At 52.4% G+C, this 26,611-nt stretch overlaps 1 protein-coding gene across 2 annotated transcripts; it reads right to left on the reverse strand.

Annotated features, from left to right (window-relative positions):
• Positions 1-2,139: 2,139 nt before the first annotated feature.
• On the reverse strand, positions 2,140-16,369 carry PDLIM4 (PDZ and LIM domain 4). 2 transcript variants are annotated; one of them, XM_037509372.1, is made up of 7 exons: positions 16,199-16,369; positions 11,409-11,560; positions 7,736-7,817; positions 3,352-3,533; positions 3,005-3,168; positions 2,587-2,704; positions 2,140-2,458 (listed from the first exon to the last, which is right to left on the reverse strand). In XM_037509372.1, the coding sequence occupies exons 1-7, from the start codon at positions 16,289-16,291 to the stop codon at positions 2,254-2,256; spliced, it is 996 nt and encodes a 331-aa protein (XP_037365269.1). In that variant the 5' UTR covers positions 16,292-16,369; the 3' UTR covers positions 2,140-2,253. The 2 variants fall into 2 exon arrangements, with proteins under 2 accessions (XP_037365269.1, XP_037365271.1); XM_037509374.2 differs by lacking the exon at positions 2,587-2,704 and having other exon boundaries at positions 2,388-2,458; positions 16,199-16,316.
• Between the last annotated feature and the right edge of the window lie 10,242 nt (positions 16,370-26,611).

The following is a 26,611-nucleotide window of genomic DNA, read 5'->3' on the forward strand; positions in this document are numbered from 1 at the left end:
GGTGGCTCAAGGAACCTCAGTTTGGGTGGGTAGTCTCCTGAGGGGGGATCATAGAGTGATTGTGCTTCCTGGGATTCAGGCCAGCACTGGAAGCTGGTGGATCTGCAGGGCGGGTGGCTCTGCTGGTGTCAGTTTGGGAGAAGAGTGTGGGCCTGTGCCAGTGGCTCTGGTACTTTTCCACACATTTCTGTGTCTGATGGCTACCCTGGATGCTCCTCATTCCCTCTGCTCCCCGCCTTTGAGCCGGTGGGACCCGGACCTGTCTGCCAGCCCAGCAGGACAGATGGGGGAGGGAAGGGCAGACTCTGCACTGCCCTGCTCTGCTAGGGTGCGGCCTTGGGGTGTGAGTTTGGTGAGTGAGTGTGGTGTGTGTGAGAGAGGCAGAGATAGACAGAGTTAGACAGACTCAGAGACAGACAGACAGGGGCAAGAGAGAAGAGAGAGTGTGTTTGTCCATGTGTGCTGTGGGCCGGGGTCACCCAAAGGACCAGAGCCCAGAACTCCAGTACCCCTCTTCCCACCTCACATCTACGGGGTGGGGGGTCACCTACTCACTGCCCTGGCCTGTGTTTTTTGGGGAAGTAGGTGGGGGAAACAGCGGGCAGAGCCTTTGGAAAGAATTCCTAGGAACAAATTAAAGTAGGAACACAAGATCTCAAGAAGAAAGTGTGTGCGTGTGTGTGTGTGTGGGGGGGGAGTTTATACAACGATAGGTACACAACAACTGAGTAAATACAGAGTAAGCATTTACTCCCCCAAGTGAGTGCCTAGATTCAAGGCAACACCTTTCATGGTTCCAAGAGGTTTGTTTGTATTCCCAGAGCCTGCCATATTAAGTGAAAACCTCTGATAATTGGAAATGTGTAAGAATAGCTTTGACATTTTTTTGAAGGCAGAACAAGGAGGACATATTGGAATATTAACGCTAAAATGGTGGTAATTAAATCAGCGTGATGCCACAGGAATAGGAAAATAGATCAGTTGAAATAGAGTCTGGTAAGAAAGATCCTCACAAAATATGAAAAGTGCCAACCTATCATGAAAGAGTTAAATAAACCATAGAAAAATGTGTGAAGGACTTTGGGCAAGTCACAGGAAGAATTCTTGGAGGGAGAAGACTCTGTTCCCTTAGCTGAGCTCCCACAAGCAAACAATAGATGTTTGTTGAGTGAATGCTCCTCACTGGCAACCAGAGAAATGCAAATTAAAGTAAGTACATATGGTGGTTTACTTATTACATTTGCAAAAATGAAAAAAAAAAAAGATAATACCCCATGTTAGCAAGAGCTTGAGTAATTAGCACTGTCATGCACGGATGGTTAAGTGTGAATTGATAGTCTTTTGTGGTTTTGATAGCATAAAATTGAAAATAGAACAAACGTTTTTAAAACATGCTACACACACACACACACACACACACACACACACACACACACACACACACACACACACACACACACACACACACACACACACACACACACACACACACACACACACACACACACACACACACACACCCTCCACGCCTCTCCTCCTCACGCTCTCAAGTTTAGCGCGCCCCCTGGTGAGAAGACCGGGAATAGGCGCTGGGGCGCTGCCAAGAATGAAAGCGCTGCAGGAGAGGCTGGGTGGAAAGCAGGGTGGAAGGCAGGCTGGAAGAAACTCAGAAGTGAAAATGCACCCAGGAGCCAATCGCCACCCACTGTGGTATCCGTGACCTCCACCCCATCATCGTCCCCTGCCAGTAGGTCAATCCCTCCCATGACTGCAAAGCCTCCCCTGCTGGCTTCTGCTGGAGACCGGAAGGGGTTTTCCGGTCTACACACACTCCTTCACTCCGTAGTGCTCTTCCCTCCTTATCCCACAGTTCTCAGCTGACACCTTCCCTATCTACCCAGGTAAGACCCCTTGGCAAGATGTCCCCTTACAGCACCCCAGAGCTCCATTCTGTATTAATGGAATGGCCCCTTGTGATTCATGCCCACCATGCCCCAGGCTGGGGCCTCCTTCAGGACAGCTAGCACCTGTCCCCATCACCAGGGCACCCAGTGCCCAGGACATGTTGGGCAACTGAGATGTAGCACTCAGGAGCCATGGCCTGTGCTGCAGGGAGGCTGAGGAGGGCACTGACATGTCGGTGGTCCAGCAGAGGGCGTTTATTAGAGACGCAGGGGGTGAACACATATTTACACGGGATACACAGGGGCATTAAACGAAGCAGAGGCAAAGACCAGACGTTAGAGGAGTGGCTCAGACGAGTTCCACCTTGGCATTGGGGTACACCGCCACCACATCGTAGCCCTCTGGCGGCTTCACCCGCGCCTTGGCATGGTTCTCACAGTAGAGCCGCTCGTCCAGAAAGAAGTAACCTCGCTGCTTGAGGTTCAGGCCGCAGTCGCTGCACATGAAGCACTCTGGGTGGTAGAGCTTGTCCCGAGCCTTGACAATGGTGCCCCTGAGGAGTGGGGGTGAGAAAGGGCAGTGTCAAGGCATGGAGAGATTCACAGCCCACCTCCTTCCAGGGCCTCCAAGAGGCTCAGGGAGACCTGGGGTTGGTTGGGGAAGGCAGGGGCTGGTACTTACACGATGCCGTGACCGCAGCGTGTGCACTCAGGCAGCCCCTGGAGCCCACTCAGCGGAGCACCCAGCTTGCTGGCTGTAGGCTTGAGGTTCCTGGGGCTGCTAGGCCCAGGTCGCTCCCCTGAAAGGCAGAGCATGACTAGTCAGAAAAGGGAATCACTGCACTTCTGTGGCATGTGAGTCTGGGTCCTACTTCTGGGATAACCAGGAGATGCCAGGTGGCTTGCAGCTTGCAAGGCAAGGGGGCAGGCAGAGGAGGCCAAAATCACAAGGCGCAGGTGCAGTTAGGGATGTGGGGAGGCAAAGAAGAGTCAGAGGGCTGTGGATGGCTGGGAGGTAGGTAGGACTTGGCGTGGCTGGGGGTGGTTCCGGGCACTTTAGGGAGTGGGAAGGCAAGTGGGGCAAGGTGCAGGAGTCTTACCCCCCTCGCCGGCTTCTAGCATGCCTTGTAAGTAGCGGAAGGAGCCTGATTGCTTGGGCTCTGCAGCTGTGGGCTCTGCTGGCTCTCGTAGCATCCTGTACACCTCTGAGCCCAGGTCAATTCCGCAGTCTCGGCTCCGCGGGAGGCCCCTAGCTGGGTCAGCGCTGGGCAAAAGAGATGCAGGAGAGATAGGATTGCAGTATCAGCCTTCACTAAGCCAGCTCAGGGGTCCGGTGAGGTTTCATGGGTCAGAATGCAAATAGCTAAGAACCAATGTTTGAGTGTCAGGGGGAACTGAGAGGACTGAGATGGGATCTGGGTATGAATTCCAAGCATGTCTGCAATACCTGTGGGGTGGAGACACGTGCAGTCTGTTCATCTGCGCCAGCAAGGTAGCTTCACTGCTGCTGCCATTGTGTGGGACTGAGAGACGAGGTGGCTGCCCATAAGGAGAGCCCAGGCCTAGCCTGCAATCTTCAGATGCAATCCCGGTGGCTGATGACCGCCTGCTGCTTGCTGGACTACCATCCTAGGAGAGAGAGGGGGGCCTAAGACACTGGGAGCCCCTCCTTATATACCCACCCCACTATGCCAGGCCTTCTTGGATGTTGGCTGGTTACCCTTGTTCTGACATCTCTGGGCTACGGCACCCAGCCAGGGAAGGGCTGAGCCTTGGGTCTGGTTTACCCCTGCAGAAATGAGAAATGCTCACAGAAAGTCTAGACACAAAAAACTGAGTGCTGACACTTCCCCTTGGCTCATGAGCCTCATAGTGTTTATGAGAGATGGTGTAAGGACAGGACCATGCCCAGAAGCCTTTCAAGGCCAGCAGACCATGTGACTTCTTAGCAGAGGTGCTCCTCATGCTGCCGAACCTTCCCACCTGCCAGAGCTGTGCTGTATCCTGGGTGGAAATGCAAAAAATGGAACTCCTGTCCTGCAGCTAGGAAAGGTCGCTAATCATTGTGTTCCCAAGGCCCTGTGGTGGGGGCAGCCTAAGGTTCAGGGTCCCATTGTGAGTTTGGCCCATTCCAGGTCTGCACTTTGTTCCTGTTTCCTTCTTCCCAGACTAAAATGGATAGCCTTCAGCGCGGACAGCAAAAACAGGGTCGAGGCTGGGCCAAGGCTCCCCACCCTACTACATGAGCTAGCCTGGTACCCCTGGGTTGACAGATTTGGGAGAGGAGTGCCCTGAACATGCCTCCTCAGCCCACGAGGAGGGCAGTACCTCTGGGAGTGTGTCTTTAACTGGGCAATCGGGATACTTGTCCTTACAGAACCCAGGGCCATATTGCCCCTAGCTGGCAGCACACACAGGCATATCCACAATAATGTTAACACAGGCATGCACATTCTCACAAGTATGTTTATAGACATGAACATGCATGAAGATAGCATGCAGGCACCAGCAGTTTACCTATGTACACCTAACCACACAAAGATGGTTACATGTACTGGAGCCAGTACAGATCCGGCCACCCTGGGGGTGGCCATGATGGCTTCCATGTTAAGATAAGGATGAGACAAAGTGGTCTGAGCAGCCAGGCTTCAGGGTGCTCAAGGTCCAGCCGTAAAGGTGAGTCTCAGCCTCAGGCTGGGAGGTGATTATAAATGTCCCCTCTGTTGTACAGAGTGGACAGGAGTACAAGGTTCGAAGGAAAAGACTCCCTCCCTAGGGGAAAAGAACCTGACTTGGACTCAGGCAGCCTTGGGCTCAGTTGAAACTGAGGGGCTTTGCCCTGACCACCCCTGCTTTCTGCAAGCTCCGAGGCTGGGTGGGGGCTTGGGGAATGGGAAGACCAGTAAATGGGTAGGGGTCGTGGGGGTGTTCACTTCTTGAATCTCAACAAAGGAGAGGGTCTTTCACTGCCCAGGTGGGCCTCCCCTAAGAAGCAACAGTGGCGGCGGCAGCAGCAGCAGCAACAGCAGCAGCAGGAAAGACCTCATCCCCACTGGGCCCAACAAAACCCCCGAGAAACCCGAGCACTCTCACACATGTGTCTGTGGGGCAGGCAGGCTAGGCTGGCCTGGCCTCTAATGGGGACCAGATGGGCTGTGAGCTGTGGGGGCAGGGCTGGGTTCTTTGCAGAGGAGGCTTCAATAGGAAAGGGGAGTCGGAAGGATCTGGAGGAAGGAGCTTTGCACTTACCCCCACCCAGCAGGGCGCAGGAGTCTACTGCAGAGTCATCACAGCCACTGCCCCACCCACAGCCACCACACAGTGGCCTCTCCAGGTCTGAATTCACGGTTTAGGCCACACGTGGTGACCTCAGTCTTGGTTTGAGTCCCAGCTCTATCACTCACTAACTGGGCAAGTCACCTCTATCTGAACCTTAGTCTTTTCATCTGTGTAATGGGGAACCTGATGGTCTCTGTAAGATCTTTGTGGGGATGAAATGGGACAATTGCATACAAAGCACTTAGCATATTGCCTGGCACACAGAAAATGCTCATTGGGTGAATGGCTTGGGTGGGATTCTGGCTTCACCCGTTCCCCTATTCCGGAACTTCCCTGCTCTGTGGTGGCGTATCATCTATCATGGGCTCTGCCTCTCAGAGAGCCCGCCAGCTGCTAATGTGGTTGTTGAAGCCTCAGTAGGTTAGTCAGCAGAATGGTCATAACATCTGCTTGCTCATCAGCCCCTGTGTGATTTGGTCAGAATCTGAACACGGAACTTGGATTGGAGGTGAGCAGATGGCAGATGAACAGATGGCACCTCCCAGAGGCCAAACTCCAGCTGTCTGTTGGTCTGGAGAACACAGGCTGAGGGGTGCTGACCTGGATCTCAGCCCAAGGAAACCTTTCCGTATCACCATCCTTCCTCCACTCTGGGCTGGGCCAAGCACCTCCTATGTTCCCAAGTCAGGCCTGGGAGGAGGGTCCCCTATAACTCAACTGGCCCTGAAGCCCCAGTTGGCTCTGTCCCCTGCCACTTGGATTGCCTTCCAGGGTACCCTGTGCTGATCAGGGCCAACTGTGGTTTTCTCCTCCTCTGATGACTTCAGCTGGGTCCACTCCCTCCCTCACCCCCCTGCAGGCAGAGGCTGGGAGCAGTGTAGGGACAATGGGTCCTGTGTCTGTGTTACCCAGGACACGCCATGGCCCTGCGGGGGCTGGGTAGGGGTATTTCTGTCACCACTCATGGAGCTCATGACCTTTTAAGTACAAAAGGGGGACAGCAGCTGAGGGGCTGCCCTGTTCTTTGTGGAAAATGCCTTCACCTCCAGGCCCAGCCATTGGCAGCCTAATCTTTGAGGAGGTTAGTGAGGGAAAGTGTGGCGGTAGGGAGAGCTGCTCTCATTCCCAGTCTCCCAGGCTCACTGACCCTGCACCTCACCTAGAGGTCTTAACAGGGATGAGCTTCAGATTCCAAAGCTCAAGTCTCCTAGTCTACCCAACCTTGCACTCACACATGACCAGTGGGCCTGCCTGCCCCATGTCAAGTCTGGCCAATTTGGCTATACACCTCTGGGTGTAGGGTCCATGGAACTACCAGTGCAAGCCTTGGTGACTTATAGGGGTGGCCATGAATCTCTACAGGAACTACTGGCTCCTGGGTAGAGGAACTGGAGAGTTTTCTGAGGCCCTGAGCATCACTTCATCCGTCACCTCTGCCCTCCCACCCCGGAGACCTTTCTGTTCTCTGAACTAGGTCTTTGTGTGTGCTTCCTGGCACACTTCCTCTTTTCATGCCCCTTTGCCTGCCATATTCTTCCCAGGCTTTTGGGTCTGAACTTGGATACCCCCTCCTGCAGGAAGCCCTCTCTGACCTCTTGGCTGAATCATGTGCCTACTCTGTACTGCTACTTCAGCCCCTGGCTTCCAACATCCCAGAACTGCCTTGCCCCTTCCAGAATGGGCACTTGCTGGCATGTGGTCAGCATCTCATCTCAGGGATGCCAGCAAAGGCAAGATAGGGAATACATATCATTGCCAGATAGGGATTGGAGTAGATGGTGAGGGAGAGGACATGGCAGATCCTTCTCTCTGGTCTTGGGAAGTCTCCTCTCCCTGCCCTGGTCACTTTTCCCCCATGGTGAGACAGTAGACATGAGCAAACCCTGGAGGCCATGGTCCCACATACTGGATCCTGTGGTTCTGACTCCATCATGCATAAGTCCAGTCTCTACCTCGACCAAACCCTGTGGTGCAGAGATGCTGAGCAGTCTCAGCATCCTAGAGCAGCTTGTCCTGAGGACAGCACCCTCCTGTCATCTACATAGATACTAGAGCAGACATGTATGCAGCCTGAGGTTGGTTTCGTGCAATCTCAGGATGGCTAGGGAAAAACTAATGTTTTGGATAGGGCAAGGGAGTACCTCATGTTCTCAGTTAGCCCTGTGGCTTGAGGATGACTCAGGCCAGATGGACGCTGAAGACTAGGGGGAACCAGAAGATTACCCAATAGCCTGAATTGCCCCCCACACACCCTCAAACTGGTGACTTCTTTCTGGTTTGGCACCAAAGTGAACCCCCAGAGGGTAAATAGTAACTGAGCCAAGGCCTAGCCTAGTCCCTGCCCTCCATCTTTGTCTTAGATCCAGGACTGCCTGGAAGATAGGCAGTGCCCCCAGCAGGTGCCCCTCATGTGGGGAGTACAGGCTGTACCACGGACATGGCCCAAAGAAGTCTCTAGCTTGATACCTGAGAGCCACTGTGAAGTGAACCTGTAGACCAGGCCCAGCCTTCTGCCCTGGGCTCACTTTGAGTCAGGCAGTGTATGTACATACCTGGACATCAGGGTCGATGTGGATCCTGTGTGCCTGTGCCTTGCTGTCCTCTGGGGCATTAGGCCAGCTCCTGACCTCAGGCCTGTGGCAGGAATTTCGGATAGTCAGATATGTGTTTACCATGCCCAGGAACCAGGTCAAGAGCAAGAGGGGCTGGGCTGTGGGGGCTGAGCCACCCAGAATCAGGCCTGGTATCCTGCTGTGCTGATCCTGTCACCCCTGTGCTTTTCCTTGGTGACTAATGTAACAAGGAGACACAACTCTCGATCTGCCACTGTCGTGGGGTGGGACCATGTGTCTCTCCTCCTCCAGTGGCTCCATGTCTCTCTCTCCTCTAGTTCCTAGAGAGACTGCATCAGAAGCCCTGCCGCTTCCCCATCCTTCTATCTTCATATGGAAGCTCAGCAAAAAGTGGCCCATCTGAGAGCAGGGGGAGCCAGGCCTCACACATTGATCAGTTAGGAGTCCATCCACTGGCCCCTCTTCCATCCACTGCGTCCAGCCAGGCCTGGGGTCAGGCATTCATGGGCTCTGGGGGAGGTGGAATGAAGGCTCAGAGGGGTGCACCTCCCCTCCTGTGGCTGCCGGGAGAGTCATCACCAATGTCTGCCCAGCCCAGATGGGAAACAGGCCATTAGGAAATTCCTGCTTCGCCATAGAAACCAAAAGCCAAACACCACTCGAGAGAGAGAAAAACATCATAAACCTGCCATAAGCGAAGCAGGCAGGGAGGGCCCAGAGGTTACAGGCCCGGAGTCTAGTCCTGCCCCTCTGTAGCCCTGTGAGAAGGGAGGCTGACAGGGAGCATGGACCCTGGACTGGCGAGTGAATATAAAGTGAGACTGATTAGACCAAAGGCGACTAATGTTCCACTCTACCCTGGAAGGCCTCCTGGGGCTTCTTGAGGCCTTACCACTAGGCCAGCAGCTCAATCTTGCCTCTCTCCCTGACTCAGTCGAGGGCTTTATATACTCTCTCTACCTATAGCCCACACTCACTCTGTGCTTCCTCGCCTTTGCCCCCTCAGGTGACCTCCCCTCCATTGCTTTTGGGATGCCTGTGGCAACAAGGCTCTGCTATTCCAGGGCAACATCATCCCCACTGGGCTCCAGCTTCAGTCCCCTCAACCAGGCTCCCAAGCGACAGTCCTAACTCACAGGTCTAACTGTGGCTTCTACCACCCAGAACTAGGCTGGGAGCCCAGGATGTCTCACATGGCTATTTGGTCTTATACTTCCCTGAAGTTCTACCCAAAAGAGAAGTACAAGTCTGTGGTCTAAGGGTCAGAGCCGTGAGGGTGACCCAAGGCATAAGATCAGTATGAAGGGATTATTCATGTGTCAGTCTCCATCCCCAGGCCTCCACCTCAGGCAAGGAAGGTGGCTCCATCTCTAAACAAAGTCTCAGCCAAAGCATGACCTGTGAAAATGCATCTGGTAGCACATAGAGCAGGAACCCTACAGAGGCCCAAGATTGGTACTGAGCCAGGAAGTTCCTGGATCTATAGAACCTGACCAGGAAGTGTGGGCTAACTTGGATAGTTGGATACCTGCTATGAATTCTAGGCATAATGAAGACTTATCATTCTATGGGAAGTCTGGAGGATTAGGACCCTCTGTACACAGAGTGTGGCTGGGTAAGCTGGCCCAGGTGGAGCTCTGGGGGTGTGGGCACAGAGCATCTCCCTTCCGTCAGCTCACCAGCCTGATCCTCCAAACAGCCCGGTGGAGAGGAGAGATTAAGAGGGGTAGACTGGGGTCTTCAGGATCCAAGCATAGGTCCTAGCAAAGTAGGCAGGATAGACAGGGGGGGTCAGAGGCCTTGCAGGTGAAAAGAATCTCAGGAGAAGAAATGTTAGTGTAGAGGGTCAAGGTCACCCCCATATCTTGATACATTAGAATGTGCATGTGTGAGAATTGGGGGTAGGAAACTAGAGAACAGAACCTTGGGTTTCCACCTCAGTCCCAGCAGACCTGATACATCATTTCACTCCATCCCCAGATCATAAGACAGTCTCCATTTTGGAGTAGAGGAAGTTAAGGAAGATGACGCAGTTCTCAAGTGCAGATCTGAGGCTGGAACCCTCAGAGAATGTTCTCTAACCTGCTTCATGGCCAGGTGGCATTTGGGGGCCTGAAACTCCAGAGAGGAACAGGTCGATGGACCCCTGGCCCCATCAGGCCTGGCTTGGAACAAATGAGAAGGGAAGGAAGGAAGGAAGGAAGGAAGGAAGGGGATCTCCACCCTGGCCCTAGTACCCTCCCCTGACATCACTCCCTCTGGGAACCTCCTGACTCAGTCCTCCTATGACCCCACCCCCACCCCCACCCCACTACCACCAGGGCTGCTCTTGTTCAGCCACACAGAGTCAAAGCCGGAGGTGAGTCAGGGCCCAGGAACCCAGCCAAGTGGGGCGGCCTCAGAGGCCACTCATGGGCAGAGCAGTACTGACATTTCCCCATCCTACCCATATCTCAATCTGGGAGAGGTGAATGTAATCCTATTTTATGGGGAAGGAAACCCAGGCTCACAGAGGTCATCCCACAGAGTCTGGATGAGGACCAGCTCTGTTGACCTCCCAAGCCAGGGTCTCCTCACTATGTGCCAGGTGGAGTGTACAAGGCCCTAGACTTGTAGCTGGGCCCACTCAGCACCAAGAATATATATAGTCAGGGGCCCCAACTCCAACCTCTGCCTGGGCCAGGCATAAATGGGAGCTACTTAAGGAAACTTCCCACCATGTTTAATGGCCTTACGCCAATGGATCACTCCCTGCTCTGCTGGCTCTCAGGCATGGTTAGCGGTGTGGTTTGGAGAGGCTTTGCCCATACATGGCCACAGGGGCTTGTGGAAAGTCCTTGTTAGCAGTGAAAATGGCAGAGCTGGGTAGTTTTGTCTGACTTCTCTGGATCCAGGCAGGATCAGGGGACTAGAGATCTGATGCATCTAGGACCTGACTATTGTCAGAACTGAACAAAGTCCAAGAGACCTAAGCCTTAAGCAAGGCTAGGGGATACCCCTGATGGACCTTTCATCCTAGATCCTCTGTCTAGGGCAGAGGTGTAAGTCAGAGCAGGCACAGCTGAGGCAGGGCAGCTGTATAGCTAGTGGCAGTGATCAGCAGCCACATAAAGGAGTGGAGTGTTTAAAAGTGAGAGATATGTGAAGTCAAATTTTGCTTCCCGTGCCCTCACTATGTGTCTTTAAGCACCCTCTAAACTTTCTGAGCCTTGGTCATCTCATTTGTAAAGTGGGGACTACGTTAGCTTTTACATTATTAAGTTGGTTTGAGAGTTAAGTGAGGTGTTAGATAAGAGACTGCTTTGAAATGGTCATCAAACATGTCACTTGGATGAGGAAAGAACTGGAATCAACCCCCCAAGGCTACCCCAGGTCTTAATTCAGACCTGATTTTGGATGCCTACCCCCTACTGTAAGTACCCCAATACATTTCAGCCCTAAGTTAAAAAGGGGCTTCTTCCCTTCTTAAGTCCCCCTCGCTCCATAAAAGGACATCCTAGAACTCCAAGGAAGCACTGCTCCTTAGGACCTGCGTGCCAGGGAGCTGAGGTAGAGTGGGGTCCAGCTCACCCAGGATGCTGACCATCCAAAATTTATCTTCCCTTAAGCCTTCCCACTTCCATCCCCCTGGCCCAGTCTGCCCTATGCATACCTGCTCACGGAGAGTGTGAGGTGGTCGTGGCAGCCCTTGATGCGGTTCTGAGCCTCCAGATGTGTCATGAGCTCTGTGCTCTCCCCATTGATGGCTTGGATCAGGTCTCCGGGGCACAGGGCGGCCAGTGCAGCCTTGCTGCCAGCATGGACCTGTGAGGGACAAGCCAGATGGCCGAGCACAGTCATTATGCGGCCTTGCTTGAGACTCCTCCAAACTCAGGACCAGGCCAATGTGGCCCTGCTGCCACCGTGACCTGTGGGTGGGCAAACCAGGAGATAGGTTGTGTTTCCATGTGGCCTGGCTGTAGTCTCTGCCCCAAACATTCTCAACTCTAGCACCTGGAGGCCTGGTGGGGTTTGAGGGAGTCCCCCTCTGGGCTGGAACAAGTGGGCTGTCACCCCTGCAGTCTGCATATTTGCCAAGGACATATAAGGGACACAGGAACATGTGCTCTGCATGCATATAAAACATAGACAAGTCACAAATAACTACATCAACACTGCAACCAACCAGCCAGACAGCATAGCAGCTCCTTGACCTGACCTAAAACTCTTAATCTTGTCTCCCTACCTGTTTTCTCTCATTACCATCCTCCACATTCACCTCCACACAGCTACTCTTTGACCACACCACCTGAAACGTCTAGGAAGTACACACAGGTACTGTTCTATCTCGCCTCCATGCTTCTGCAGAGGCTGTTCCCTCTACCTGGAACACCTTTTCCTTTCACCCCAGGTTCTAATACCAGCTCACTCCTCCTCATTCTTCAGGTCTCAGCACAAAGGCCACTTCTCCTGGGAATTTTTCCTCCAGGCTCTTAGAGCACCCTCTCCATTATCACCCCTGCTCCCCTAGCATTGTAGTTACTTCATTCTGGGTCTGTGGTATCACCTCCCCAGGCAAGTCCAGGGTCATTACTTCCAGCGGCCAGACTACACTTTTAGGTCACAATTTCGCCTCTATTTCCTCTATAGGACAGGCACCCAGGCCACCCCAGAGCTACTATTGGCACCCGAGGGTCAAGTGACATCCACATCTGGAGCCTCTTACAGTGCTGGTTAGGGTTAGATAGGTTCTCAGAGAGGTGTGAGCAAGCAGGCCAGGGGATTTCAGAAAACAGGGCACCTGTCATCCTGTCCCTGTCCTGGCACCCACTGGAAATAGACTTCAGGTACCCTTCTTCTTACGCAGCCCCTCTAGCGGTGCACAATTGTGACTCAAGAGCAGCCAGTAACCCTGTTCCTACTGGTGGTGGTGGAAGCTCCTGAAAGCCAGCCGGGCTCAGGCTCAGCCTAACCAGTTCCAAGTTGTAGTAGACAAAGCTAAGAAGCCGGCAGATCCTTGGCTGGAGGCCTGGTATGGGCACTACCTAAGCTGACCTGCCCTGAAATAAGCTACACCAAGGAATGTTCCTTTGGAGCATGATACCCTCAGCCAACCAGCCCTCCACTAACATTCACTCATAGGGTCTGGACACCTGCATTGTCCTGTTTTCCCAGGAGAGGCACCCCCTAGTTACCATGCCATCCTGTCCCCAAGGCCTTGCTCAGGGCCCCTCTCCTTCATGCTACCTGCTCTGTGACAGGGCCTGGGCTCAGCCTAGCTCATGGCAAGCTCTCCACCACAGAGTGAGACAGTGGCTGTTGGCATTCCTATTTACAAAGGAAGAAAGAGAGGCTTGTGGAAAGGGGCACCTTGCACCATTTGCCACATTGGAGAGGAGCCTTATTCCTCAGGGGGGCGGCTAGTTGCAGGATGACTCAGTCTGCACAAGGGGTGCATTCAGGGCCCTGTGGGGGAAGGAAGTTCTAGAAAGCAGGGGTGGCTGGGACTCTGCCAGCTCCTCCAACTCGGGGAATTCTGGTCAGAGAGGGCACAGGGCCAGGAAAGCGTGACTCTCCAACCGCCTTTATATGCATTGTCTCATTAATCCTCAAGGCAGGTCCATTTCCGAGATGAGGAAACCGAGGTCCAGAGATGCAGAATTGATAAATGGCACAATTCGGACTTCAGCCCAGGCCAACTGGTTTCAAGTACTATGCTCTTAACAACTGTGTTTTTCTGCAAAAAGGGAGTGAGGGGAGAGAGAGTCTTCCAGGTCGAAGGATCAGCAGGTACAATGGCCCATCTGGGGGAGAGAGTGAAAGGAGGTTCTTATGGCCAAAGCATCATTAGTGATGAGAGAGTGAAGCCAGAGAGGAAGTAGGGGCCAGGCCTTTCCGGCCACACAGGCCCAGGTAAGAAACCGGTGTTTCTTCTGGGTGCTTGGGAACCATGGAGAGAAGCAGGGAAATCACAGGACAGAGCTGAATTCAGGCCGATCCCTCTGGCTCAAGTACAGGATAAACAGACTGAAGGGAGGCAGAGGGGAGTGGCGAGGTCAGCTGGGTGGCTCAGGCAGGAGCCAGCCCCACACCTGTAGCAGCTACACTCCCAGCCTTTGCTCCAAGCCGCCTAGCCTAGGCTCTGGGCGGGGTGAGGGGGAACAACTCCAAGCCACAGTCAGAATCGGGTTCCCCGACATCCTGCACGGCAAATCAGACAGGCCTAGACTCCTGACCCTGCCCTGCTTCTTTGGATACATTACCTTAACTTCTCTGAGCCTCAGTGTCTCCATCTATAATATGAGGTCAGAGGGAGTCCTTACTTGTAAGGCCTGTCATGAGGACTAACTGAGAATCAGGGCGCAAGGCCCCTACAGGGCCCAGGACATAATAGTGCTCACTCCAGGCACCAATTGCCGGAGGCTGGTACCAACATCCATTTGGGAGGGGCCTGGCATGATGTACATACTCAGCAAGACCAGCCATCACTATAGTTTGTACTGGCCAGTGTTCTTGGGTTTTTTTCTGAGGCTTTGTGAGCTGAGGTTGCAAGGCACCAGCCCTACCAGGTAGCCAGCCTCCTCCCTGTCTGAGTGTGATTGTCCCCACTGGGTGGAGGCCACCCTGGAAGCTTGGGAGGGGTCGGTCTTAAGCCCCCTTATTGAAGACACTCCCACCCTATTATCAATGTCTGTAGACCTGCTCCTGAGGTACCTGCTGGGCAAGTTGTGGCCTGTGCCTCCCAAGCCTTGTAAATCTCCCCGGATCCCACCCAAACCCAGGCTCAGCCATCCTGGCTCCTGGGGCCTGGTTGCTGCCGCGTGACTTTGGGGGACAAGGGGGGGGTCTTCCTGGCAAATGCTCTCCCTGCCTGCCTGCTTCCCAGGGGCCTGCATCCAAACAAGGCTGTGGCGGCAGTGGCTGCTGCTGCTGCTGCCGCTGCTGCTGTGACGTGTGGAGGCCTTTCCTCGGCAGGCAGGCGGCCGCGTGGACAACAGATGTCTCTGCTCTCTGCCGCCTGCGGCCGTCAGCCGCCGCCACTGAGCCTGTCAGCGGCCTCACGCCCAGGGTGCCTGGCCCACCGGCCAGCCCAGTGCCCCCAGCAGCCCGCCTCAGAGGACACAAAAGCAAGACTCACACAGGCAGACACAGGCACTCACACACGCATGTACCCAGCAAGACTCTCTCAAGGAAGTGGGAGATGAAAGGCCCCTGAATGTGTGGGAGGCCCACCTCATTCTGCCCCAGGGACCTGGAGGTGGGGTAAGGGCGGATGAGGGAAGCCTCCCAAGACAGCTGGGCCTGCCTGTCACCCTGGCCCCCAGAAATGAAGTCTGTGATTCCACACTCCACTGGGAGCCCACCCCCTCTGAAGAACCGGGAAGAAGTCTCTAAAAGCTTCAGCTTGGTGCAGCCCCCATTGTGAGAGTTGGTAGTAGGGGGTGGCGGGGGTGGGGGGTTGGGTTCTCAGTTATCTGACAGACTCCCCACAAGCAGAGTAGCCTGGGTAGGGGCAAAGAATGGTCTCAGATGGCCACAGGTCCTCTCTGTTCCCTCCAGACTGGGAGTCCTTTAAGGGCACTCCTTTTCTCTGTTCTCTCCTTTTCTGCCCCGTGGGCTCAGACCCCCTACTATGGGACCCCAGGCTGGGGCAGGATTCTGTCTCCCCCAGACCAGGCACCCCCTCTGGCAGGGCCTGAGTCCTCTGTTCCTCTATCCTTCTCAGACTAGCCACCCCACCAGGGTTGTGACCCTTCCTCGTCTTTCTCTGTCCTAAGGGCAGTGCCTGAGAAAATGGGATGTTGAGAACCTTGAGAAAATGTGCCAGGGTCATCGGAGCTTCTGGCCTCATATTGTCTGGTGGCGAGGGGTCTTACAACTTGAGAGCCAAGTCTCTCCTACCCCTGGAAACCAAAAGTTCCCCTGGGTCACTTCCCCTTTGACTGAGTTCATGACAAGGGACTGACCAAAACCCAGAATGTGGAAGTGGATGGATCTTTCTCTTTGGGGATTCAGTGAGGACCCCAGACCTCCCTGAGGTCACCCAGCTCTCCCTGGGACCCTTGACAGGAAAAGGAGATTTTCTCAGTCATTTTGTCCCACAGCTTCAGGCTGGTTTCAGGCACTTCTGGGTCTCTCTAAAAACGTTCAGACCCCTGGCCCATGTCTGTGGCTCCTCCCTGACCTGTAGTGACTCCCCCAAAGTGAGGCCAGCAGGGCTGCTGCTGTGTGAACTCCTGGGGGATCCTCCACAGGACAAGGCAGGCAGGCCCGGCAGAAGGGAGGAATGATTTGGGGGCGGCATTGCCCTGGCTGGAAGTCTCCTGTACAGCTTTCGGGTCACCCCAGGCCAACCCTTGCCCTTCCAGCCTTGGGGACGTCGAGGATAGCGCCCGGGGAGGACCGCGAGGACCGGGTCTCAGATCCAGGACCTCCCCGCCGCCCCGCGGCTGCCGGACTCACCCGAGAGATGGTGAGGGGCGCGCTGAAGTCTCGGCCGCCCACCAGGCGGAAGCCCCAGGGCGAAGGGCCGCGCAGGGTCACGGAGTGGGGCATCGCGGGCCGGGGCCGCCGCCGAGCCGGAGCCGGACACTGAGGAGCCTCCGCCGAAGCCGCCGCCGCCGCCTGGACGCCGCGCCCCGCCCCCGGCCCGCCCGCCCCCGAGCCCCTCCGCCCAGCCCCCGCCCCGCTCCCCGCGCGCCCGGATTGGCCCCGCGGCCCGCCCGACCCTCCCACTTAGGGGGCTCTGAGGACCGCCCCTCAGCCCCGGCTGCCCGTAGCCCGGCGCCCCCTCAGGATTCTGAGCCCCCCAGAGTGGGGCCGCCCCGACGTCCTGGCTCCTGCCCGGGCCTCCGCTCCGGGGCCGTGAACCTGCGCCCGGCCCCAGAAGCGCAGGCACAGGCCCTTTGAAGTCGCTTCTGCGGGGCGGTGCCCAGGCCTGGGGAGGGGTGGTGGGGAACAGCCCAGATGGGGGATGGGGCAGGTCCGTGCTCAGAAACCTCTTCTAGGGCCTGGCAGGCAAACCTGCGGCCCCACCCCTTGCCAATGAGTTCTCTGAATGCTCACGCTGATGGAAAGCTCAGGGACAGAGCTCCAGCTCGTCTGCCCTGGGACACAGACCCAGTATGACAGCCGGCAGTGCCAAGTAAGGGGGTGGGAACAGACAGGTACTCAGCTTAGTCTGGGTAGGCCAGGAAGACTGCCTGGAAGAGGTGATCCCTGTCTAGAATCTAGATGCAAAGTGTTTTGTCTGGTCATTCCTGGTGTCTAAGCCTCCCCAGGACACTTGGGCTTTCTCTGCTGCCTTCTTCTCCCAAGCCATCTCCCTGTCTGCACAGCTCCCTTCCCTCCTCCATTGCAAGGAGGTTTGTTTGCCCAAGCTTCCCGGAGAAGTAGCTGTAAGGGTGACTGGGGTAGTGGCTGTGCCATGGAGGTGAGTGAAGCCCCCCCAGAGGAGTGGAATTTCAGTAGCCCTTTATCTCACGCCCTTCCTGGTTTTCTCTCCACTCTCAATCATTGTCCTCAAAGGATGCCCTTGAACGGCCTCTGCAGGTGCCATGGTTTGGCCCCGGCCCTGCCTACCGCCCTCTGGCTCTCCTCTAGTATCTAGCTACATCACGCAGCACTGTTTGCGTCTCCAGACCCTGAGGAGCCAACATTCTTAACAACCCTGTGTGCCCTCTTGGTCAAGTTCTGGTCAGGTCCCTGCCCTCAGGAGGCTCGCAGGCCAAGGGGTAAGCTCTGTCCTTGGGGTCTCTAACAGCCCAAGATGGGGGGCATCTTAAGCGGCACAAACCTAGGGTGGTCCAAGGAAGGAAGGTGTCTTCAGGGTGGCACATGGATGCCTCTCTCAGAGGTGGGTGCTGCTATTTAGCTGGCAGAGAGATGTGAAGGGTGTTTGTCTGGTGATGTGTCTGGAAGTAGAGGGAGTGTCCAAATCCACAGAGCACCAGTCACTAGGCTTTCTATACTGTGAGGCCAAGGAGATTTCTGCTCAACCTTACGGACACTATGGGCTCAACATGAACAATGTGGAAAGGGTAGCAGGAGAATTGCTGTAGGTGGTCTTAGGTCAGAAGCTCCCCAAGTCTTGGACCCTATTGAGTGATATGGAGAGTGAGAGTAACTATCACCGTCACCGGCTGTCCAAGTGTTAAGTACCCAGCTCAAATGATGGTCAGACTCCTCATCTCACTCCCAGAGCCAGAGTGAATGCAAGAGGTGCACAGCTTTGCTGGGGGGGAGGGGAGCCTCAGAAGTCTGGAAGTTCCAGCCCAGGCCATCTCATAGTGGATTTCTGAAGTTACTCCTCAGACATTGTGTCCTTACTCCAACTTAAGGAAGGGACTGCCAGACCTCTTCTCCCCAGTCCTGAAATGCCCCCATTGCCTTCCTATTTACTTTTTTGGGGGGAGCATAGCCCCCCTTCCAGAAGCGGATCTCCTGAATATGATTTTCCTAGACCTTCAGCCTCTGGGCAGTGTACCCGTCTATGAAGGCTTCTTTCACAGGCCTGAAGATGAGGGTAGGATGGGGAGTGACTTCTAGGATCTGGTACTTAAGATTTTCCATTTCTTTGTACAGTTTTGGGGCAGTTTGAAGTGATGTGGGGCATATAGGGTCCATGTCCATCTTCCCCACAGTGAGCCCTGATGACATCCTTGACCTGAGAAGACATCAGTGCATGACAGCACCGACCCCCCACCCCCAACAGGACACAGGCCTGGACTGCCCAATGCCCCTGGAGGCTGTGGGCTCACTGCTGAGGTGCCCTGGGTCAGACAAGCTGCTTCTACCCCATCCCCAATACTTCTTCCATGAAACCCTCAGAATTTTCTTTTCCTGGGGAATTTCTGTGGTGCTGAATCCCTCTTATGCCTGAGTCTGGTTACCCTCCCCAAGGTGGGGATGGTGGTGGCTGTGTCATGCCTCGCCCTGCCCTAGTTGCCTCAACTTGTTCACCGCAGACCCCACCAGGCATCTGTGCTGCTGGCTACCACCAGATCGCTTGCTTTGGGCACTCTCCATCATGCGACAAATATGTATTGCATGCTTTCCATATGCCAAGGCCTGTGCCCTGTCCAGGGCTGGGGTTGAGACATCCTTGGGAGCAGGGACTGTGTATATCTTATTTCTGTTTCCCCAACACCCAGCAGAGAACCTGGCACACAGAAGTGTTCGAAAACATTTGCCATTAACAATGTTATCACTGATATGGGAATTATTATGTTAGCTCACCCTTCCACCACCGCCCAGAGAGAGGCAGGGAGAGCATGAGAGGGCCTAAGAGGGTGAAGATTCTGCTCTGCTGCCTTAGAGAGAGACCCTTTGGGAGAGACCCAAGCAGCTCAGGGCGCTATGCCCAGGGCACTCTCTGTGTGTGATTGGATCTGTCCAAGGTCAGAAGAGACCACAGTGCTTTTTCCTCAATGGGCTGGCAGGGTCCAGGAAGAGCTGATGCCCTTGGGAGATGCCCTTGGGACTGAGCTTAGGGGGAGGAGTGGAAGGGCTGAAACCAGAACAATCTCTACTAAGGGTGAAGCCAACCCAGGGAACTGCCCAGAAGTGGAAGCAGCCCTGGGTGGGGTGGAGAGAAGCTGATGAAACAGTCCTTGACCATATCTTCTAGACAGATGATAGAGGCTTGGCCAGAGACTTCAGACTCTTCCCTGGCCCAGTGGCATCTACCGCATTCAAACTGAGATCCTTGGGGCCAATACATCCCTCCTTAAAGGCACAGCTCCTTCCCCCCTCCCTTGGCAGTAGCCTGAATGTCAAGGGGATCTGAATATTTAATGGGTCAAACCTTCTTGGGGTGCCTAGTCCATGGTGCTGGTTACTCCAGGGACCCTGGAGAACAGCCTAAAAATAACCTAAAAAGCCCATTTTTTGGTGTGACCTCTCTCACCAGCTGCAGGTCCTTTGGAATCTGATCATCTGGGGTCTGATTTCCTAGAGGCCTGCCAGTCAAGGCTAGCAGCCTGAAAGCCTGTAGGATGGAGAAATCAACACTTTATGGCAGGACTACTTAGGGAAGAGCCTCCCGTAGACCTAAGACCCAGCCCTACAGTGATAGGGAGCCAAGGTGGGCCTTCAGCAGGTTTGAGGGGCTCTGAAAGGGGTAGACACAGCCAGGAACATGATTCAGGAAGGTCTTTGGGGGCATGATATGATAACACACATTTGTAGAAGTGAGAACATACACAGTGTTATAAACCAATATTACCTGAATAAGCATAGTTAAAAACAAACCAAAACATAAGAAGGTTTCGGGTGTATCCTTGGATGATGGGATTCAGTCAAAGATAATGAAACTGGCCCTAAGCTGTGTTGGGTGCTGCAGAACACAGAGGAGAGGGTGTGCTTGTGACTAAGGGACTTTCCCAGCTCAAGTTCTATGCCATTCAGCCCCTCAACAAACATTTATTGAGTGTCTAACTTAGACACACAGCACTGGATCAACTAGACTTGGAGGTGTGGTGGGGACTCCCCAAGCTGCCACACCTCCTCTGGGGCCTGAAAGGCTAGAGGCTCTAGAAGGAACCAGTCTCTGAGGCTCCAAAACAGAGACAAAGCTGATTTGGACAATTGGAGCCTAGTTACTGGCCCTGAGCCAGACTCCAGGGCAGAAACAAAGGCAGAACCAATTCTTTTCCACAAACAGCTTTGGGGAGGGTGAGTGACCACTCCAAGCTCATATGGTTTCTATTCAGTATATGAGGTCTAGACCCTGGTCTAGACCCTGCATTAGTGTTTTGATGCATCTCAGTCATACCTGCCATCCCCAGCAGCTCCACTGCCAGACCTGCTTTGTCTGTGTTTTCACAGAGATAACCCACTTGCTCTGGGCCCCAACAAAGGGGCTGCCAGGCAGCAGGGCCGGGGCAGGCTTACCCAGCTGTGGCAGGAAGGCCCTGGCCCTGAGGCCTGGGAGTGGAGGGTGTTGGGAGGACTGGCATCTCACCAGAGTGGGGAGGTAGCAGGCAGGTGGGAGAACCAGAGGCAGCTTAGCCCAGCCCAAGAAGGGAAGTGACAGAACAGGCTGTCAGTGTGGCAGTGGGGCCCATGTGTTATGAAACTGGAACCTTAGGAAGGCAGCTTACAAAAGCACCATGATCTCACCCCTGCCTCTAGGATACCCTACTCTCACCCCTCCTTACCCCCTACCACCACCCTCCTTTTCTCCCTCTAGCCAGTGGTGCAGGCAACCTGCATAAGAATTCCCAGCCTCCCCCATCAAATGCCTCTATCCTATCTGTAACCCCCAAACAGAAGCCCAACCCAGAGATTCTCAGGTTTCCAACTTCCCCTGATAATGGGAGGCTTTTATCCCCCTTCATGCTGTTCCCTGTATGGAGAAGGTGCCTCCCTCCCAAACCAACTCCTCCAGGCAGAGCAGTGGAAGGGCTGGGGAGCAACTGACATCACCTTGCTAGGATACAAACAGGGGTGCAAGATCCTTCCCTTCTCATCCTGGAGAAACAGATGTGGCTCTCAGGGGCTGGTCAGGCTCTGACAAAAGCACAGGAAAGACAGAGAAAACCAGCTTGGGGTGTAGCATAGGAATCCAGCTCGCTCGTTGGTCTCCTCAGACACACATGGCCACTTGCCACTCCTCTGCCAGCTCACAGCCGAGACTCCTGGCACACTCAGCCCTGGCCCAGCACACACAAGAACAGACACACACTCAGCAGTGTCCTGGCCAGGATACTCTTGTCTCCTAGTTGAGGACCCTTTTATTCTGCGAACACTTGAGCTGACCTCCAGGCCACTCAGGGGGTTAGGGAGGTCCAGGCCAGTTCCATAATTTTGGGCTTCCAATGAAATAAAAATGAAAGAAAAGTGAAAGCAGTGTTTTATAAAAGATGGCAGATGCTATTTATGCCTTGTTCTTTTAGTCAAAAAATACTTTTGAGTGTTTTCTATGTGTCAGACACAGTTTCAGGCTCAAATGTTGAATAATACAATGTTTGTAAAACACATACAAAATGTATAGCCTCATGTGGAGATAACCTCAAAGATTTCAATTCCAGTCTGCCTGACCCTTGTCCTCGGGATAGACCGCTACCATACCTGACCCCTCCCCATGATTTTCTTGCTGGTACAGATTAGGCTCCTGTTCCTTGCTCCTGAGGGACCATGGGAGCCACATGAGGTTGGCAGTGGCAGTGAAGTCTTCCTCAGGTGTCCAGCTAACTTAGTCTATCTCCAGGCTCTCATCTCAGCCCCCATTCCTCCCATCTCACTGGCTGGCCATCTCCTCTGAAGCAACTGTGATTTTTGTCTTGGTGAATAACCCTGCCCTGAGCTGCCCAGCACTGCCAGTGATGCCTATGGTGCCTCTGTGGCTGAATCACAGACTGGCGGGCACCGTTCAGGCTGACCTCACCTCCGGGCCTGGCCCTGGGACACTCCAGCTGTGGCCACCTGGTGTGAGCCTGGCTGCCTGTGTTGCTGGGAAGGGGGGCAAAGCCGTGCCACCAGAGTGCAGCAACTGCCAGCTGGCCCAGGGGTCTGGGAATCCAGGTGCAGGGGGCCATGGGGATTAGAGCAGGAAGAGACAGATCCCAGCCCGAGAGGGTAAAGTGGGCCAAGCCGCTCCAGGCTTACAGGGAGAATGGGCTGGAGCAGGGCCCATGAGTCAGCCTCATGGCCTGGGTGGCTATTTTCTTGGCTCCCAATTATCTGCAAAATCCTTTCCCACTTACTTCCCCTCTCAAGTGTACGTCCATTGCTTTGCAGACCCAGGTTAAGCACTTGGGCATGGGAGGCAGAGCCCTCCATGGTGGGGGCTCAATTCCTCATACTCGTATCTTTCATATCCACCCACAATGGCAAGGACATATGACTTGAACCCCCATCAAGAGGATGCCTGATTAGATTGTTTGCTGCCTATGAGATTGTGATCTTAGTGGAAAGGTAGATGTGCCTAATGAGGAGTGGGGGCTGTGCTGCTCCCACAGCTAGACTTGTTCCAAGAGGATATATGAGGATCCTCCCTGGTGGCACAAAGGGTTAAACATCAGCACTATGTCGCAAACCTCTCCTGCCTCGCCCTGCTGCTCCCTTCAGCAGTGTGTTTCAGTCAGTTTGCCAGTTCTGCTCCCCACTCTGCCTTTGGTTAATCTTCTCACCTCCTGCACCGTTGGCCTGTGCCCCAGTTCTTGCATGCATGCATAAATAAATAAATCTTTAAAAAAATAAGAGGATGCATGAAAACAGCAAGGTACTAAGTTAGACAAGAACTGTCTCAACTTAGGGAAGAGGAAGGAACAATGCTGGGTGTGGACTAGAGACACCCTGAGCATTAGAACTCTGTGACCAGCAGGCCCTGAGAAGTAACAGTGTTTAGGATTAAAACAAACTGACCACAAAGCGCTGTGACATTGGGCATTCAAGCATGAGGCACTGTTGGTGCCGAGGAGGAGTACAAACATTCTCCATCAGAGAACAGTGGCCTTCCAGAGCCAGAGGGAGATGGAATTTGTGTGATCCATGTGAAGATTTATTTACTGTCCTAACACCACAACAGCCTCCGCAAAGAAAATGTTCACCCAGTTAAGGGGATAGCAAATTGGCTTCTACTGTATGTTAAATAGTTACACCCCGGGAATTTTTCTAAAATTGATTCAACATTATAAAATTGATTTATTAAAAGATTAATGGTAAAAGAGAGCCATGAGATCATTTCAAAGTCATTTGATAAAATTCATCAGCTATTCATAGTAAAAAGTTGGAAAATCATGAAGATAAGGAAACATTCTTAAGATTTTAAAAACATATATTGGAAATCAAAAGCCAATATTAAATATAACACTCTAAAATTCCCATTAATGTTAGGATCCAAACTATGTCCCTTTCACTATTATTGTTTGGTAGTGCTCTGGAGGTCTTAATGTTAAAAGAAGAATGCATAAGTGAAAGAAATAATATGTAATATAAAGAGTCAATTATTCATTACTGGCAGATGGTATGATTGTTTCTCCATAAAATCCAAGAGAATCAATTGAAATGCAATTTTGACTAGTAGGAAGAGCCAGTCAGATGGCACAGAATTAGATAATTCATATATGTATAAAGATTTTAATGGCTTTTAAAAGTGTCAAGTCATAACTAAAAAGAAAATGTAATAGAAGCAACTTACCATTTATAATAGTTATGACATATGAGAAATATTTAGATTCAGGGCACTTGGAAAGCATATTAACTTTGCTCTAAGATAGATACAGGAGAAGGCATGATAAATACAGGTATATATCATGTTCCTGGAAAATTTTGGGAACCAATCCTGTGATTTGAGAGTTGGAACTTCCAGTCTCAGCCCCTGACCTCTGGTGGGGAAGAAGACTTAGAGATTGAGTTCCACTGGCAATCATCAATGAGCTAATCAATCCTGTTATGTAATGACATCTTCATTGAATTTCAAAAGGAGAGATACTGAGGAGCCTTGAGATTGGTGAACCTTTAGACACTTGGAGAATGGCCCAACAGGAAATTCTGTGCCTTTTCCCACACCTTGTTCTCTAAGTCTCTTCCACCTGGCTGCTGATTCATATCCTTTGGTATCCTTTGTAATAAACTGGTGATCTAGCAAGTAAATGCATTTCATAAATTCTGTGTGCCATACTAGCAAATTAACTAAATCTGAGCAGGGTATTCTGGGCACCTCTGGTTCACAGCTAGTTAGTCAGAAGCACGATAATAATCTGGGCTTGTAATGGGCATCTGAAGTCTGAGGAAGGGGTCACAGGGACCTCTGATAGGCCCTCTGTCACAGGGCCTGGGCTTACAGCCAGCCTCTGAAGTGCAGGACAGCCCTAAGAGCCTGCACCCTTTACCTACAGAATGTGATGCTCTCTCTGTGTAAGGCAGAGTTGAGTTGAGTTGAGATCTCAGATACACACCATGTAGGTGTCCAAGAATTTCTTGTTGGTATAGGGAGGCCTCCACACCCCCATTGGAAATTGGTCTTAGAACACCAACAATGCACTACATATATACTACACAATAAAACGAACAATAAAATGAATTCCAAGTTGATCCACAGTATATGTTGCAATTTTTCCAACAGGATGTTTTCATAAACTAGTCCTATACTTTAAAAAAGGAATGGTAGAAATGATACATAAATATTTTTATAATTTTGGGCTAAGAAAAATCTTTTTCATCAAAATAAATACATCAAACATGTTTTCCTCTTACATATAAATAAAACCAGAGAGAGAAATATACTGCATTGTTGATAGTTATTTCTGGTGATAGCATATTTTGGGGGCATTCATATTTTCTAGTTTATATATTTCTACAGTGTTCTAATTTCATAGAAATAAATTTGTATTGTGCATCTTATCTTGCTTAATTAATGATGGGGACACATTCTGAGAACTGTGCCATTAGGTGATATCACCCTATATCTGGTGTTATCCTGTAAACATATACTTCTGGGCCTCCCCAGTGGCGCAGCGGGTTGAACACAGCACTGTGAGGCTGTCCGCAGCCTCTGCAGCGCAGGTTCGATTCCTGGCTGGCCAGGGAGAGTCCCACATGGCGCAACAGACCTCTCCTGCTCACTCACTGCTCCCCTCAGCAGTGTATTTCAGTCCATCTGCCTGTTCTGTTCCCCGCTCTATCTTTGGTGAATCCTCTTACCCTCTCACACCTCTGGCTTGTACCCCAGCTCTTGTGTAAAAATAAATCTTTAAAAAAAAAAACCAAAACATATACTTCTGCATTTCACTAGGATAGCAATTCCAAGAGGGCATCCTGGAAGAGAAGCTGGGTCACCCACTATTCTTACCATGCCTGTAGTACACTGTGTTCTTCTTGATATGATTGAGGACTGTGGAGTTCTCATTGTACCAGATCACAAAAGGTTTTAATTATTGGCTGCAACATTATCCCCAAGCAAAACTGTTATCCTGTATTTAAAATCCTTGAAACCTGGCATTGACTTGGCCTCCTTATCCATAAAAGTCTTTTTTATTATCCTCTCCAGAATAGGGAGGTTTCACCCTCGTTGAAGATTTACTCTGGCAAGTAATTTTTCTTGTAATCAACTTTTTTAGAATTTCCAAATTTTTTTTAAAGATTTATTTATTTATGCATACAAGATCTGGGGTACAGGCCAGAGATGTGGGAGGATGAGAGGATTCACCAGAGATAGAGTGGGGAGCAGAACAAGCACACTGACCAAAAACAGTGCTGAGGGGAGTAGCGGGCAAGAAAGGAGATGTCTGCCACACCATGTGAGATGCTCTCTGGCTGGCCGGGGATGGAACTCATGCTGCAGAGGCTGCAGATTGCTTTATAGCATGATGCTTAACCCCTTGCACCACCAGGGAAGCCCTGATTTCCAAAATTCTTTTAGCTGCCTTTAAATCAGCACTCACAGACTCACCGCTCACTTTTCACACTATGCCGTGAATAATGATTCTTGAACCATTTAAACCGTGCAGAGCAAGCAGTAAATTCAACACCATGGTCATGTCCAGCCTTTTCTCCCAATGTCACAGACAAAGCTTTGCTTTAGTCATGATCGCCATGTGTTGAGAGGAATACACTTCCTTGTCTAGTTCAATCCAGGTCATTAGATGCTTCTCTGTATCTGATATTTTTGTTGGTCTTGTTGCTTTCAATGAAGCTGATGCTTTAACAGGGCCCATCACTTTACTTTAGTTCTTCACCATCTTAACTGTGGTGGATGGTGAGCAATAACTGGGGAGCAATAACCATCACTGATTTTCCATTTCCCTAGTCCTTAATCACGTGTAACTTGGTTTCCAGGTCAGTCACTCCAAGTTGCAACACTAGCAGTGGCTTTTGTACACTTAGGTCCATGATGCGCAAAACAACATGAGATTAAATCAAGCACAAAGG

Source organism: Talpa occidentalis, unplaced genomic scaffold (assembly GCF_014898055.3).
Source record: "Talpa occidentalis isolate TD23 unplaced genomic scaffold, MPIMG_talOcc4v2.1 talOcc4.13, whole genome shotgun sequence".
NCBI lineage: Eukaryota > Metazoa > Chordata > Mammalia > Eulipotyphla > Talpidae > Talpa > Talpa occidentalis.